The sequence below is a fragment of the Stenella coeruleoalba genome (genome assembly GCF_951394435.1).
Source record: "Stenella coeruleoalba genome assembly, chromosome: 19".
Classification (NCBI taxonomy): domain Eukaryota; kingdom Metazoa; phylum Chordata; class Mammalia; order Artiodactyla; family Delphinidae; genus Stenella; species Stenella coeruleoalba.
In genome coordinates this window covers 30,412,181-30,427,803 of record NC_137165.1, presented here as the reverse complement: position 1 = coordinate 30,427,803, position 15,623 = coordinate 30,412,181, and the positions used below count along the sequence as shown (strand labels likewise).

General features: G+C 51.9%; 1 protein-coding gene across 4 annotated transcripts in view; it reads right to left on the bottom strand.

Annotated features, from left to right (window-relative positions):
• MSI2 (musashi RNA binding protein 2) overlaps positions 1-15,623 on the bottom strand; it is a 388,646-nt gene that overhangs the window by 43,833 nt on the left and 329,190 nt on the right. For 3 of the 4 annotated variants that reach the window (XM_079903644.1, XM_079903645.1, XM_079903646.1), the window contains exons 9-10: positions 15,133-15,247; positions 5,964-6,038 (exon numbers count right to left, since the gene is read on the bottom strand). In XM_079903644.1, the coding sequence (XP_079759770.1) occupies positions 5,964-6,038; positions 15,133-15,247 (190 nt within the window). Of the gene's footprint in view, positions 1-1,002; positions 2,383-5,963; positions 6,039-15,132; positions 15,248-15,623 lie in introns of those variants that run through there. The other variant, XM_079903647.1, reaches the window with a different exon arrangement.

Sequence of the window (15,623 nt, the reverse complement as noted above, 5' to 3'; positions counted from 1 at the left end):
AGAGAGATTCCCTCTGTCTAGCTAAGCACCTGTCCCATGATGCTCGGTGGGTCTGATCACTGGCTGTCTCCCTCGGCTGGGCCGTGAGCATCCTGAAGGAGCTATAGCCTTATGCACGTCCAGATATTTGGTACCTGATGATCAGTACATGGGGAGGGAGGAAGGGAAGAGGAGGGGTGAAGCAAAAAGTCCCAGCAACTCCCTTGGGGATTCTCAATCATTCCTTTCACGGATAAGTAGATCCCCCAGCAAGCAGCTTCGTTGGGGGTGACGAGGAAGAGAAAACCACTCTGGAGGGTGGTAGAATAAGAACACCAGTGCCCACTGTTTCTGAAACTTCCAGTTGCATAGCATTCACCAATTTACAGGGCATGTTCGCATATACACATCACCCTAGGTAATTCTAAAAACCTAACTCACTAGGCACTGTTATAATCCCGAGGGCTCAGAGGGCTAAGTCACTTGCTCGAGGTCACGTGGCTACTACGTGGCCAAGTGACCTGGAAATGAGATCTTCTAACTTCATGTCCAGCAACACAGGTGCCTCCTCGGACCTGCACCGTACAGGGGAGTTAGGAAAGCAAGCTACGTGCAAACCACGCGTGGGCAGGTGTGCACAGTGCGTGCACGGGCTCACACACACCTGGTGCACAGATGCGAGGGGCTCCAGGTGTTCGGTGGCATTTTCACTCGAGGGCAGGGGGTGATGGCAGAGGAAGGGGGCACGGGAGCGGACCGAGCAGTTGCTGCATGCAAACGCTCGGCCACGGCTCAAGGACAGGGCCACCTCGAGCAAGTGCAGGGGACACGAGGAAGCAGGGAGGGCTGGGGGCAGGCGGCAGCCAGGGGGAGTGCGCATGCTTTCGGAAACCGCGCTAGGCTGTCACTGGTGCTGGTTATTCAGTGCATTCACCTCCCCCGGAGCGAGAGCAGGACACTGTCGGGCTAAGAGACGGCAGCACACAGCATGTCCGTGGTAAACAATTTATTTTTCTACCTCAGTTGCTTACAGGGGTAAAAATAAAACGGCAACAGGGAGAAGCACAGACGAACTATTTACAGAGATGAAAATTCACAACGGCTAAAACGTCTGTGAGGCAAGCATATACTAGGACAAGTTCACCAAAGCAAAGCAATTCATAGCAGAACAAAATAAAGAGGAAAAAAGCCATACAGATTAAAAAGAAAAAACAGCACTCATGAAAAAGCCTGAGGGAAAATAAAAGGAAAGGAACCAATGATTACATCAAGCATCTTTAATGAGATGAACACAACTGCACAGCTTGGGTCTAAAGGACACTGACATTCAAGAGGATGGACTGAATGCATCCGACGGAAGCACGCAGGTCACTTCTCACAAACCCTGAGCGTGAACAAGGGTGACTCCTGAGGGCCCGACTGAGCTGTACTTCGTTAATCCAAGAGAGTGGGGAAGTGGACGGAAAGGAAGCCCTTCTGGGGGTGACCATCAGGGGGTACCGACCTGATCAGGACAGACCCTCTGTGTTCGTGCCCTCTGACCCCAGTGGGCCAAGAGGCCCTTGATGCCAGCAGGGAATGCAAGGCCAGTAGGCAGCGAGGTGAGGGCAGAGGTGCCAGGGCAAGAGGGACGCAGTGTGGATCGGGGCCCACAGGGCCTGAGATGCGGCAGCACCTGGGTGCCTCCACTGTCCCTTCCCGAAGACAGATGTGCATTCTTATAGCAACAACCACTGAGGGACTGGCCCCCAAAGACAAAGACAACCAGATAATGTTTATATAATTTTTCTTCCAGATTAGATCGTTCACATTAGTATTTATAGAATAGTCTCTGTGTGTGTGTGTGTGTGTGTGTGTGTGTGTGTGTTCACTTCTGGTTCTGTCCGCCACAGGACACAGGTGCTCCAAGTCACATATCCCCAACCCCTGTGGGCTCCAGCACTTAAGAGCTCACCCATGAAATGCCCCAACAAGCCTATTTGGTGATTATTTAAAATAATTTGAGGCCTTCTTCCTAGATGCCCTTGAGGAAGGCTCTACAAAGTTTGTGAGAAGTTTCCCCCCGGCCCCATGACATTCTGGGAGGGTGGCAGGTGGAATACGTGGGGGAGGTGTCCACAGTGCATATGAGAAGCAAACTGGGAGGGGACTGGAGAATAAAATTGCTTTTAAAAAACTGAAAGAAGCATTGAGGACAGGAGTCTTTTCCAAGAATTAAAAATGAGAAAAAGGACATTCATTCCAACAGGCAGCTACGACAGTGTTCAGTGGGCACTGACAGCAGCGGGGTGGCCCCGGCAGGGACTGTGTCCTCTCTCTAGTAATGGTAGCAAACCCCAATTTGTTATGCCTCTCTTAAGAGCTAGTTGATAAAAATTATGTCTTGTGAAATCGGCAAGTAGTCTGCAAAGTGAAATAAGAACAGAAATTAACAGATTGAACTGAAACGAGGGTCCAGAGGGGGAAAAAGAGAGGAGACCACCGATCAGGATCGTGATAAGTCCAGTCCCCTCACCGACCCACGAGGGCTGGGCTGGGGGTAAGGGGCACGCGGTGGACCATCTGGGCTTGGGAGGAAGGAGCCACGTCCACGGTGGCTGGTCGGCACTCAGTCTTTCTGGAAGAGGACTACTCCCACTCGAACAGTTATCTGAAGCCCATAGCCCCCTTTATTGGAGCAGCTCTCCTTTATTCTCATAGAAGCCTAAAGGTGGGCAGAGACAGGCATTTCTTAACACCAACTGGGCAACCAGGAAGGTCTGCAGCAAGCCCAGGTCACACAGGTAAGGCAGGGACACGAGCAGATGAGATGGGGATTCACAGGAAGGGCCAACTCAGGTGAAGAGGCGGCGCCTTCCTGCAGGGGATGCAGGATACTCGGCGTGTGGCGAGGACACACAGGATGCAGTCCTCAGCAGCCCTCCAGGACGGGGGTGTCCTTCCGCTGCTCTTAGCTACTTTGCATCCCCCCACAGGATGGATTCAGGAAGGGCTGGGAGGGGTGCGGGAGGTACACGCATCACAAGAGAGACGAGGTGGGCAGTGGGTGAAGTGGGCACCACCGAGAACATGGAAAAGGAAGACCACGAAGAAAAGACGCCAGGGCAGCTTGGCGGTGATGAGATCATCTGTGCTGACGTCGCTGACTCACAGGCATGGGGAGGGGGTCAGCAGAGCCACCCTGATAGGGGCGAGGAGAGGGCAGAGTTGGGTTGCCCTCCCCTGGGTCACCCCTCTGCACCCCAGCCCCCCCGGCCAGATCCACTGAAGACATTCCTTACTGGCACAGGGCAAGAGACTCAGGTCAGAACGCTGCAAAGCTTCCCTGCCCCTGAGGCCGAGGCTCCAGGAGGAGTCTGGAAAACCACAGGGGCACCTGGGCTCTGTGTGCGAGCATCCTCGGCCGCTCGAGGCTCCCGGACAGCAGACAGAGCTACCTTTCCACAGGAGGCCACTCCTCCAGGGGCAGGTTACCCCAAGCCCATTCCATGTCCCTTTACCACCACCCTCCCCCCGGCTCTGTTCCCAAAGCCCTGGCTTGTGGTGAAGGGTTAGGCACCTGGGGGATCCCATCTCATCCTACCCAGCCTCGGCTGGTCACTCTTGCATCTCTGTCTGTCCTGCATACATGTCCATCTAGGGCAGACCCAAGGATGCAGGTCCCTGGGACACAGTTCAACCAGATATTTCCCGGGCTGGCTCATGGGGCCCCGAGGGCAGGTTCTCAGATGAGACGGGGGCCTGAGCAAGGAGTCCCCCGAATTATACCGGGTTAGGATCCCTAACTGTTTGCTGGGACTAGTGCTACACTGAGGGGGCAATGGCAACCTGATTGTGAAGGGAGGTAGGCTTCAAGCACACAGAGCAGCAAGGCACTCTCACCGAGCCAGGATGTGTGACCCTGCACATCTTCTTATCCCCTGGGGAGGAAGGTAGGGGAGGGAAGGAGAGGAAAGGCTTCCCCCAAACTACCACCAGCTTCTGGGCTGAGCAGGACAGGCAAGGAATGGAGAACGGGGATGAGGACACACAAGGTCTCTCCAGGAGAGGCAGTGCACGCACGCACGTGCGTGTGGGGACCAAGCACCCCTCATCATAACACAGCTCTTCATGTAGGCTCCGGAACAGCTCCATCCAACAGAACTTTATGCGGTGATGGAAGCGTTTTATATTCTGCACAGACGGTAGCCCCCAGCCACGTGGCTGCTGAGTAACTGAAGCGTGGCTAGTGTGGCCGAGGAACCGAATTTTCCGTTTTACTTAATTTTACTTAAATTAAATGTAAACCTTAGTAGCTGCATGTGGCTAGTGTGATTGTGCTGGACAGACGGATGCTAGGAAGATGATGGGGTGTGGCAGTTAAGACCCAGGCCACCTGGGTCCCAGTCCTGGCCCTGCCCCTTACTGGCTGTGACCCCCTGAACAGGGTTTCTACCTCTCCAGGCTTCAGGGTCCCCATCCGTAGAGGGAAGATCTAGAGGAGGTGCAGACCGTGCCTGGCCCGGTGCTGGCTTCTCAGCTTGTGGTGTCTGGTGTCCTGCCTGGAGAGGCCCGTGGCCACCTGAGCTGCCACGTGCAGCGGAGAAGCGGTGCGGAGGGCTCCCTTGGGGCAGCTGAGGGGCCCACCCTGGTGGGGAAACCACCCGGCCCAGGGGACACACTTGTGGGCAAGTCCCCCCACGCACCCCCCTCCACCTGAACTTCTGCTTCTGTACCTGCTGTTCTCTTCCGCCTCCCCCGCTATCAGAAAGGTGCACGGACCTCAGCGACCATCCTGCCCAAACCCCTCATTTCCAGAAAACAGAAGAGAGGCCCCGAGATGCTGGGTGACCTGCCTACGGCCATGGGCAGACAGGACAAGAGCCTAGGGCTTCTGTTGCTGGTTGAGGATCTGTCCCCCACAGAGCATGGCTCTCAGTGTCCCACATGCTTCCTGACCTCCCCCGACACGCCCCTTCCCCACCCGAAGCTCAGTCTGAGGCACAGGTGGGACCGGCCCCTCGCACACCGCACGCCCTGCCCTCCACTGCCTTCAGAGCGCCGTCCCCCCAGGGCCATGTCCTGCTCGCCTTGCCGCCTTGCAGCTCAGGCCTCCGGGTTTAGGAGGATGACCAACCAGGAGTGGAAGCCCAGCTCCCTAGCGGCCCCTGACAAGACACAGAGCCCAGAGGGCAGAACTCTGCTCCTAGCATCTTCTCTACACCCCCCAGCTGTCCTTAGAACACAGACACCCCCGAGCACCCCAAAACACTCTTGCTGTACTCCAGGTCTGGGGAAGGCTGGCTTCCCCGCTTCTAGGGAAACGCAAGCCCCATAAATCATCACTTCCTTCACGCCCCTCCCCCATCCCTGCAGGACCACGGCCCCCGCTGCCCCGCAGGTGAGAGACCCAGGCCTCCCGGTTACACGGAAGCTAGAGCAGCCTGGGCACGTGAGTGGGTATCACCGGGCGCTCTGCCTTGAGTCTCTGACGCCCACATGGAGGGAAGGGAGGATCTAACCAACCCCCCGCCACCATCACTCAGGACAGAGAGCAGACCCAAACCCAAGAGCACACCCCACACACATGGCAGAAGGGCACCGGAGCCGGACGAGGGGAGGAAGGAAGGTGAGGTCCAGACAGCAAGGCACGTGAATGCTGGGGAGGCACAGGGTGACAGAAAACCCTGGGCCCCAAGTTCAGTCCCCTCCCCAAGGAGAGAGAACCTGGAAGAGGTTTCAGAAAACGGAGGGCAAGCAGAGGTAGGGCTCCTGTCTTTCCCTTCCCCCTACAAGCCACTCTCAGCCAGTGAAATACTTCAGTTAATCAGAAACTGGGCTGCATCCTGACCTGGATACAAGGTCAAGTGGATCTGAAACTTAGCACCTGTAGGTCATTTCGTGAATGGACGTATGCATGAGTTGGTTCTCCTTAGGGGTCCCCCTCCCCCCCAATGCAGCCCACCTCCCATGTCCCCAGAGCCCTGGGGGACAAAGCCACTCACCTGGGAACTGATAGCCATAGCTAGGAGCAAATCCAGGGTAGCCGCGGCCATAGGTTGCCACAAAGTTGGGGTAGCCTTGAACACAGAGAGAAAGACCACGTCGGTTAGTGCAGCTGCTTCAGGTTGCGGGAGTCCGAGGGAGGGCGGGAGTGAGACACAGTCCGAGTTATTTTCCTCCACAAAATTACTTGTCTCCCGTGGGGGTCTTTACCCAGGGCCTGGGTCACCCCTCGCCCGTGGCTGGGGCACTGCTGTCAGCCTGCTGGTGATTAGCCCGTATTTGGGCCGAGAGACCCCCAAAGCCCACGCACTTTCTTGAACCTGCAGAGTAAATGCCACAGGTTAGCCCCAGACCCTCGGCCAGCGCCGGGCGCTGACATTTGCACAGCTTACCCTGTATGTACTTTACCTTAAGGCTATTGACAGTAGGAGATTAAAGTCCTTCGCCAGCACCATGGACAGAGCATAAGGAATGCGGGGTGGGGTCACAGTCTAGGGGCAAAACTCAGGGGCTGACTCCGTGCCTCTGGAAGAACACTGGGCCCAGTGAGCCATGGCCCCGGGGGACGCAGGGACCAAGCCACGTCCAAGCAGGGACACTCCACTGTATCTTCCCAAGGCCCTGGGAGAACAGGGACGGCCTGGCTGTGCTAAATGTGCCCCACAAACAGGAACCCAAAGCCTCGACGGGCATTTCCCAGCAAGCACGCTCCTTCCAGGCGCCCGTCTCAGCAGATCACCTGGGGGTGCTGGCTAACCGAGGGGTGTCTGTGGAAACCGCTGCTGGACTGGGCATGGGGTGCAGAGGAAAGAACGGCAAGTTCTGGCGTCCCTGTGGTCGTCTCCGATCAGTTACCAGTTACCAACCCCCCATGAGATGCCACTGCAGCTCCCTGCCCTTCGTGGTGCCCACTCAGACCCTCACTCCTCACATCCTGACGTCTTGAGTTCGGCTACAAAGAAGGCTGGGGTAGCCTTCTGGGATGGAAATTCCACTGGCCATAGCAGACCCATGGCTGCCCCGTTCCCAGCCTGCCAGGCTCCCTTTGCTTCCCTCTGCTCCATATAGAAGAAACTCAGTCCATTCACGCTCTTAAGATACCACCCTGGCCAGCCTGCCACCTACTTTACCACCACCACCGCTGCCAGCCTGACCTCTGCTTTGACCTCTGAGCGGGACGCCTGTGGCTGTTTTCAGCTGCCCAGCACCTGAACCCCCTTCTCTGTGTCTGAGTCTTGGAGACGGGCCTGCCTCCCATCATGGAAGCAGAAAGGCCTCCCTCCTGCTCTTGCTGAGCCTGGCAGCTGGGAAGCAGACTGTGAACCCGGGCTGGGCCAGTGCAAGTCTTCTCCAGGTGCCAGTGGGGCAGAGGAGGGCGGCCGGTTCAGAATCTATTCTGGTGTCAGCAGCAGAGCCCGGGGTCCGCTGGTGGCAACAGTGGCCCCCTAACCAGGTCATTGCTGGCTGACCGCCCGGCTCCCCAGTTCCTGCCTGTTCCCCGGCCTTCCTGGCACTTCTGTCCGTTGCCCAAGCCCCTTCCAAAAACCTCTTTTACTGTCGATAGCAGCCAGAGTTATTTCTGTTGCTTTGTCACCAAAACGCTAGTAGAAAGCATTTTGATGGGCAGGTTTAGGACAGTCTCCACGCCCTCCAACCATAAGGCCCGTGAGTGGCGGCTTTCCACATGTATCCTTGCGGCTCCATACAGCAACTTAAACACCCTGAAGCCAGGCTCTGGGGTCTCATCAGCCACTTCCAGGTGGATTCTCACATGTCACAAGCATTTTCTGACCCTGCAGGTGACGGCTGAACACCAGGATCGTTCACTAAATTCCAGCTTGGGTGCAGCATCACGACTTAGAGTTTGCGGGTCCTCCTGCTGCCTGTTCATAGCGCTTTTATGCTGAAGGCGGTCCAGAAATGGGACCCCCCCACCTTCACTTTCCCCTGCTTGTTGGTATCACAGCTTTCACCTTGACCAGAAGATCTGTCATCAGACCTAAGACAGAAGTTTGCTGGACTAGACATCAGGAGATGGGTTCCAGCCCTGCCTCTGGTCCAAGGCCACGTCATCGGGGTTCTTCCCTTCCTTCTGGGAGCTTGAGTCTTGCCATCTGTAGAAAGCTTTGCAGGTCCCCTGAAGTGCGCATGGGCCCCAATTCTCAGAGACCAGCTGTGGCTCCTTTCCCTCGCTTCGGCCAGAGCCTTTCCAAACTTGCAGTCACCGCTCACTGGCCAGTTGATCTGTCTACACCCCACAAGGGTCTTCCTGCTTGCTCTTTCTGCACGAGTTTATTTCCCAGCACTTGGTGCCCTGCTGACAAAGTGATGCCCAGACCAACCAGGATGACCTCGCGGCTTTGTCCTGACTGCAGAGGAACAGACCCCAGTGAGTCGCTGAGCTCTGGCACCCAACGGGGAAAGAGAGACAGAGGGACAAAGTATAGGGACAGAGACCCGAACTCGGGTGCCTTAAGTGGACACACACGTACTGGCTCCTTCCTTGGTATTTATCTCATGGCTGGCCAGCCCAATTCTCCTCCAAATTAATCACCTGCTATCAAATCAGATCTTTCAGCAATAGACTTCTTACCATGATTTCAACAATATTGATTAATGAATTATATGCAAACAGCCAAGTCACTGCTGCCCAAGGGCTTTCCTAGTGAAAAATGATTCCCTTGCCTCTAACTTCAGTGCTGGGGGTCTTAAATATTTCAGTGTTAACGTGACAGCAAAAACCTAAGCCCATGTGTCACCTTCGAGACTCCCTCAGGGTGGGTGGGGTGGAGGGTGGTGGAACGCCCAGTCCCTCCCTGATTCGAGTCACCAGTATGATTCCATTGTATCTCCCTACTTCCTGGCACACTCGCAAGTCTTCACCAGGAATGAGGAAAAGCATGGTCAAGTTCACCCCAGTTGGGGGCCTCACCCCAATCTTCCCAGGCATGTCAAAATTGTCTCCTGTTCAACAAAGATGAGAATTTGGCATCTGCCCGAGGGGGGGATCTTATCTCCGCCCCCCATCGCCGAACATCCTCTGGGGCGGGCAGATGAAATCATAAATTTATAACACAACATTACTTCAATTTTCCTCTTCATTTACTGCTGTGCAGTCCAGCTCTGCTCCAGCGGTTCACAGCCCCAGTCACATGGGGGAAACCGGCTGGCTGCGTATCCATAGCACATTACAGCCGACCCACGCGGGCGCTCCATCAGGCCACATCACATTGAGACGACCCGGCCACCGCTTCCATGAGCAGCCGGGCCCCTCCCTCACTGGCCACTGCACGATTTATTTGCTCCAGTACTCTGGATGCCCCATCAAGCCCACAGTAATTATCTCTTGTCAAAAAAGGAAAAAACCAAGCCTTCTGCCTGGATGACCACCTTTCTTGCAGACAGGCTTTCCATTGTGGGGGAAAAAAAAAAATCAGAAATCAGCAAGAGAATTTGAAGCTGCCAGTTGGCTCATTTGGGGCACCCCCCTTTTTGGGATGCTGGCGGAATTCTCAGAATTGTGGTTCTAGATCTTTGTTCCAACCCTAGAAGATGTCTGCACATGACTCATCCTTTTCCAGGCTCTGTTACTCAGCTACTGAAGAGTCACAGAAAACGGCTCCCACCAGGCCCCCAACTTGAAAGAGACAAGAGACGGGGCTGTTTATCCAGGGAGCTGCCAGCGTGTGACATCTGCTGCGTGGCGTGCAGAGCATTGCCTGGAGCACCACGGTGGCTCCGTGAGGTCTGCATACAGATGCGACACCAAGTGCCAAGGGCCCTTTCCAGGCCATAGTCTACAAGGACGCTGGGCCCCAGAATCATCCGGAGTTGCAGGGGTTCCTCCAGACCTGTGCTGTCCCATTAAAGTTTAATTTAATTTAAATTATATAAAAAGCCCCATCTTAAATGCTCAACAGTCACACGCAGCTAGCGGCCACCATCTTGGGCGGTGCAGATATACGACCTTTCTACCATCGCAGAGAGTTCTAGTGCGTTGTGCTGCTCTAGATGGAAAATGAAAAGCTGAATTCTGAGTTTCCTCTGTTCACTAGAAAACAGCTGAACAAATGGAGACCTCCTTGGGGATGACCTCAAACAGATATTTTGGGGAAAGACAAATCCCAGTTGAAATTACAAATGAGTCTAGGCATGCGGCTCTATGTTCCAGCCAATCTCCTTCTGATCAGTGAAAGCCAGCAGATTAGAGCTCTTCATCCCTTCCAGACAAAAAAAAAATTTTTTTTTTGCTTTCATTTCCGAGGGGCTTAATGTTGGGGAACACTGGGTCAGGATTTCACAGCGCTGCTTAGAATGCCTCTGGCTTTCTTCAGCTGGTCAGCAATGTCTCTCCACTTCTGGGACCGCAGGGTGAAGCTTTTCCTCAAAGCCTCAGCAATGAGGTATTTCTCTATCACTGCTACCAAACATGTTAAATAGTGTGTGCCCAGCGAGGTCAAGATAGTTAGAGGCAGTAGGATTATACGGCTGAGAAGGCCAAGAGGAATCAGATATATCAACGATAATCATGTTTGCTTTTATTAAGTCCACTTTCATTAAGAAAAACCAAACTGATTCTAGTGCACTGGGTGGGCGAGGCAGCGAACAAAGTCTGAGAGCTGCAAAAATACCTTTCCTAAGGGTCTTAGCTGATTTTGGTTTTGTCGAGCTCAAAGGCAGGGAGACTGACCTAAGGATGATTCCTCCTCTTCTCTTGTACACTTTCTTAAAGGAATTCCCATTGGGCTGATTATTCCACGATTCTGTCAAAGGCTGTGAAAGCTAAAACCAAAACAGCTGTAGGTCTCCTCCCAAGAACGTTTGCTGCCACAGCAAGAGAGATCAAGAAAGAATAACTGCGACTATACGCTCATCAGCCTCTCTCTGATGAGACCTCCCGAAGTACGGAGACAATCTTAAAGGGTATTTAAAAATTAGTTCCACAGCTTCCAAGTCATTTATAGACCAGAGTGTCTGCTGTCTCACGAGGATGTCTACTCCCTGATATCAGACTTCTTTCTCTGGTGCCTCCTAAGCATCTAGAACAATGCCTGGCACTTAGGAGGTACTCAGTAAATATTTGTTGAATGAATGGATTTTAAAGCTTTAATGGGTTAGTCTCACTTCTAAAAATCCCTAACAGTGTTATGTATTTTTCTGCTCTTTCGACGATAAAAGTTTAAATCACTGAAACCTCATCTCATTAACAAACTTAAAAAAAAGTGTTTCTGCGTGAGCCAAGTTCATTAGCCAAACTGTGGGTGGTGGCAATGGTGGTGATTCTAGGACTGATAGGCAGGCCTAGTGCACCACAGAGATGGTGACCCAGGTGACTGATGGAGTCAGGTCAGGCCATCTTGCCAAAGGATTAGACTTCATTGGTGACATCACGTTAAGGGAAGAAGCAAGAAGCAAGGGCTTGTTACAGCACAGCAGATGGCACTCCCCTCGACCAAGAGTCCAGAGGCCCAGGGTGCCAAACTGCGCCAGTGGGTGAAAGAGAGGGCAGCCCTGGGAGTTTCTGGCGAGCGCAGCAGAGAAAGCTCGGTGAAGACCCAAGCCTGGCTGGGGAGGCAACAGGCCAACCAGATCGTGAGACTGTGAGTTTGTTCCCTGGGTGGTGGTCTGATTCCCCCTTCTGCCTGGACCTCAGGCTGAGCTGGTTCCCAACTGGGGACACATTTGGGGACCTCTCAGGAGGCCCTGTCTCAGCAGGCATCTAGATGTCCTCAACATAGTAGCTGGGGAGTTCAGGAGGGCTGGGAGGTGATGAGGGCTGGAGTCCAGTGCACAGATCTTGTTGGGAGGTAGAAATTCAAAGATCATCCAACTCCCTTGGCTGGGGGTCCAAGGAGGAGGCCGCAGGTACCATGGTACAAGTCACACACAGACGCAGGTCTAGCTATATTCTCGGTCCCAAGTGGCGGGGTGTTGGATACCTACTTGGGTGGTAATTTGCCCGGGGCTCCCCAGTACCTTACTAATAACAGCTCCCAGTTTGAGTATATATTACTGTATTTTGTTGATTAGAAGACACACTTTTTTTTTTTTCCACATCTTAACATCCTGAAAGTGGGATCCGTCTCACAATGTGGTTTAGTTAACAGTATATATTTTTTCTTTCCAGATGGTACACAAGGTGCATTCCGCCACCCATGGCAGCTTGAACCTGACAAAATACAGCACTGGTTGGGCACGATACGGCTTCATCTATCCTCAACAGCCCCATGAAATGAGGGTTCCCATATCCCTATGGATGGGGTAACTGAAGGACAGAGAAGACTGTCCCTCCAAAGTCACACAGCTGACCAGACGAGAAGTCCAGATCTCCTGATTCTGAAGTGCTGAGCCCTTTCCTGTGGTCCACACAGCCCGCCTTGGTGGAAGCCGGACCCACACCATCAGTTCCACCCGAAGAGCTCTCTGCTTGCTTGGGGGTGGAGGAGAGCCTCGGTGACCTGAGGGGCCCTGCCTGGGGCAGGGGGGTTTCGCCTGGTGGCAGCCCCAACCAGAGCTACATGGGCAAGAGGCCAAACCCTTAAGTAGCAAGGGTATGGGGGATGGGGATGAACTGGGGGAGGCTATGACTCAAGAACTAATAGACTCAACCACAATGACATTTTAAACCAGCTATTACTACCTCTTTACTGCAGCTCAGGGAAGTCATAACTTGAAACGTGAGAGAACAAAGTCGGGGAAGATGAGTGAGCACCTGGCATCCATCACATTTCCATCCCTCAGAGAGCAGGAACCAACCAGATGGCATCTGGAGAAGCACGGGGACCATGTGGGTCTGCCCACCACCAACTGTGGTCCGAGCCACCCGGCCACCACCTCTCGTCCCACACGCGCTGCCTGGACCTGCCCAGCAGCCGCCTTGCTGGCCCTCAGGGCTCCACACCAGGACCCTCGCATTCCAAGCTATTTCTTCTGTCTGCATGGCCCTTGGCTTGCTCATCCTTCTCTTCCTAGCTGAGATGTCACCTCCACCGAGAGGTGTTCCCTGATTCCTCCAACTAGTTTCCATTCCTCATTATGTGCCCATAAAGCACCTCACGACTCTCTCTATTATGAGTAATAACGTACCCATGTGATGAGCTGTTAAACGTCACCTCTCTCACTAGACCACAAGCTCCATGAGGGCAGGGACCACATCTGCCTTGTTAGGCACTGTCTCCCAGTGCTGGCCCTGGGCCAGGAACGCAGTAGGTGCTCAAGGACTATTTGCTGTTGAATGCCTCCTGCGGTCAACAAGGCACCTGCCTGGGCTCCCATTATGAAACCATTGGTCTGTGGAGCCCTGAGCCCTTGCTTGGCATCTGGGGAGAATACAGTTGCCGCACCTTTGCTCTTTGGCAACTGACATGAGTGAGCTGGCTTTGCTCCACACCTCTGCTTCCCCAGGAAGAAAACCTCCCCCAGGCAAGCAGAGAAAACCGTGGGGTACATGATACTTCACATAAAGGGTATCAAGTGAGAGGCAGAAGGGTGGGGGCGCTTCTTGAAGATCTGGATCCTAAAAAGCCATTTGATGCCCTAGGGACTTTATACTCATCATTTAAAATTCAAGGCTCTGAAAGCCAGCAGGCAGTAATGGGCTCAACTCTTTTAAGATTTCATTTTAAAATTTGGAACTATTAATCCATTTGGGGTTTCTTTTGGTATATAACATAAGGTAAGGGCCACATACAAATTATTTTTCGAGCAAGAGCTACACAAGTATCTTACAGTCAACCAGGAAATCATTCTCATTGAGTTTTTAAAATTAATTTCTTTATAATAATTAAACTCATACATAGAAACACATTTAATTTAGGCTCCTTAACTTTTTCTATCAACAGGTGCCTTCCTATATGCCACACTATTTTAATTACTGTAGTTTTGGACTATGTTCTGATATTTGGTCAAACTCTCTTTTTTCTCATTTCTCTTTTTAAAAAATTTTCTTATTTATTCTCATGTGTTTCTTCTTCCAGATAAGTGTTAGAATCATTTGGCCAATTTTTAAAGAATTACAATAGGAATTTTCCTTGAAACTCTGTTAAAGCTAAAAAATTAGCTTTAACATCTTAGCCATTTTGAGAATTCTCATGGCATCCTTTTCCATTTTTTAAAGCTTCCTCAAAATAACTTTACCTGCCTTGTTACTTCCTCAGACAAATAGATACAATTTTTTTAAAGGTCTAAATTCTAAAGCCAAGAAAAGTTTTATAAATTTAAAACTGAGCCAAGAATGATTTAAACAGCAGCAAATCTGAAAATACATAAAGAGCTTATCAAACAATACAGAAGAGGGACTCTTAGCCAATCCAAATGAAACCCATTAAAACTAGACAGACCGTGTGCCTGAATGGAATTTTACCATTAACTACCATTTATCCCATTTAATTAGTATTTTCCTGACACACAATAACTTGCACTAAAATACCGTTCTCTCGCCTTGAAATTTCTAATTATTGTTACGACCCACACCATTATGCTTCTCCACTGCTTTCTCCATCTTTCATGCCATTTAAGCGGCAAGATTTTCAATTATCTATGCAGGACGGACAGAGATACCTTTAAGGAAGGGGCATAATATGCAACTCAATTTCTCTAAAAGCCAGGAGAGATCATTTTTCATCAGAACAAACATATTTTGTCTTTCATCATTTTTTTTTTTTGCAAATAAAGAATAAAACAGGTTATTTAAGACATCCATTTAAACACAAATTTGATATCCCAAGAGAAAAACGTTAATCACTTAAATAGACAGGAGTATCGCCCACCATTACCACTTCCCCTCCTCTCCCAAGTTTTAGAAAATGTAGCCTCGGCTCACATAAGTTAAGCCAGCCAGGAGTCCACAGGTCTTTAAGAACTCCCAGTCAGCAGAGAGGGCTGAGGCAAAGAGAGTAACTTTTCCTCCTTTTGAAAAAGGGAGTGGAAAGGGGAAAAAATAATATCAAGTACCTTCTATGAGCCAGGCATGGGACAAGATGCCTATCTATCTAGTTGTCTGCCTATCTATCTATCTATCTATCCATCTCTGCTAACTTAATGGTCACAACTGTCCTGTAAGAGGGGATGTCACCCTCATATACAGATAGGGAAGCTGAGCCTCAGACAGGTAAAGCCGTTTGCCCAACTGGAAGGCGACCCAGGCCCCAGGGTCTGGCCCAGACTCACCCAGCATCCCCATGCCAAGCATGAACGCATCCATGGTGTAAGGCAGTCCCCGGGCCCGGCCTCTCGTCCCAGGCGGGAACATGACTTCCTTCGGTTGAGCCTTCTTACATTCTACCTGTTAAACAGAAAGGCGAACAAATGAGATGCAAACGAATTCCATGTAAATGTCAAAGGCAGAACTGATCTGGTTACCAGCTCAGATATTTTTAGCCTTGCTCCTTACTCACTGTAAAAATAGTCGTGCCGAGTAAATGGCCTGCAAAATAAATATTGAAGAAAACACACCACTTGTGCAAATCCTGCAAAAACCTACAAGGATGAGATTGGGTTTGGAGGGGCGGCAGGGACATCAGCTGAAGATGCCCAGGTGTGGGCTGGAGCTCAAATTGAAACCTGCGCAGAAGGCGTGAGAAGGCGGGCGATGGCTGTTGGATGCGTCTGTGACTAATAACAACAGCAATGGTAATAATCCGTCATTATCGTTCAGCCCT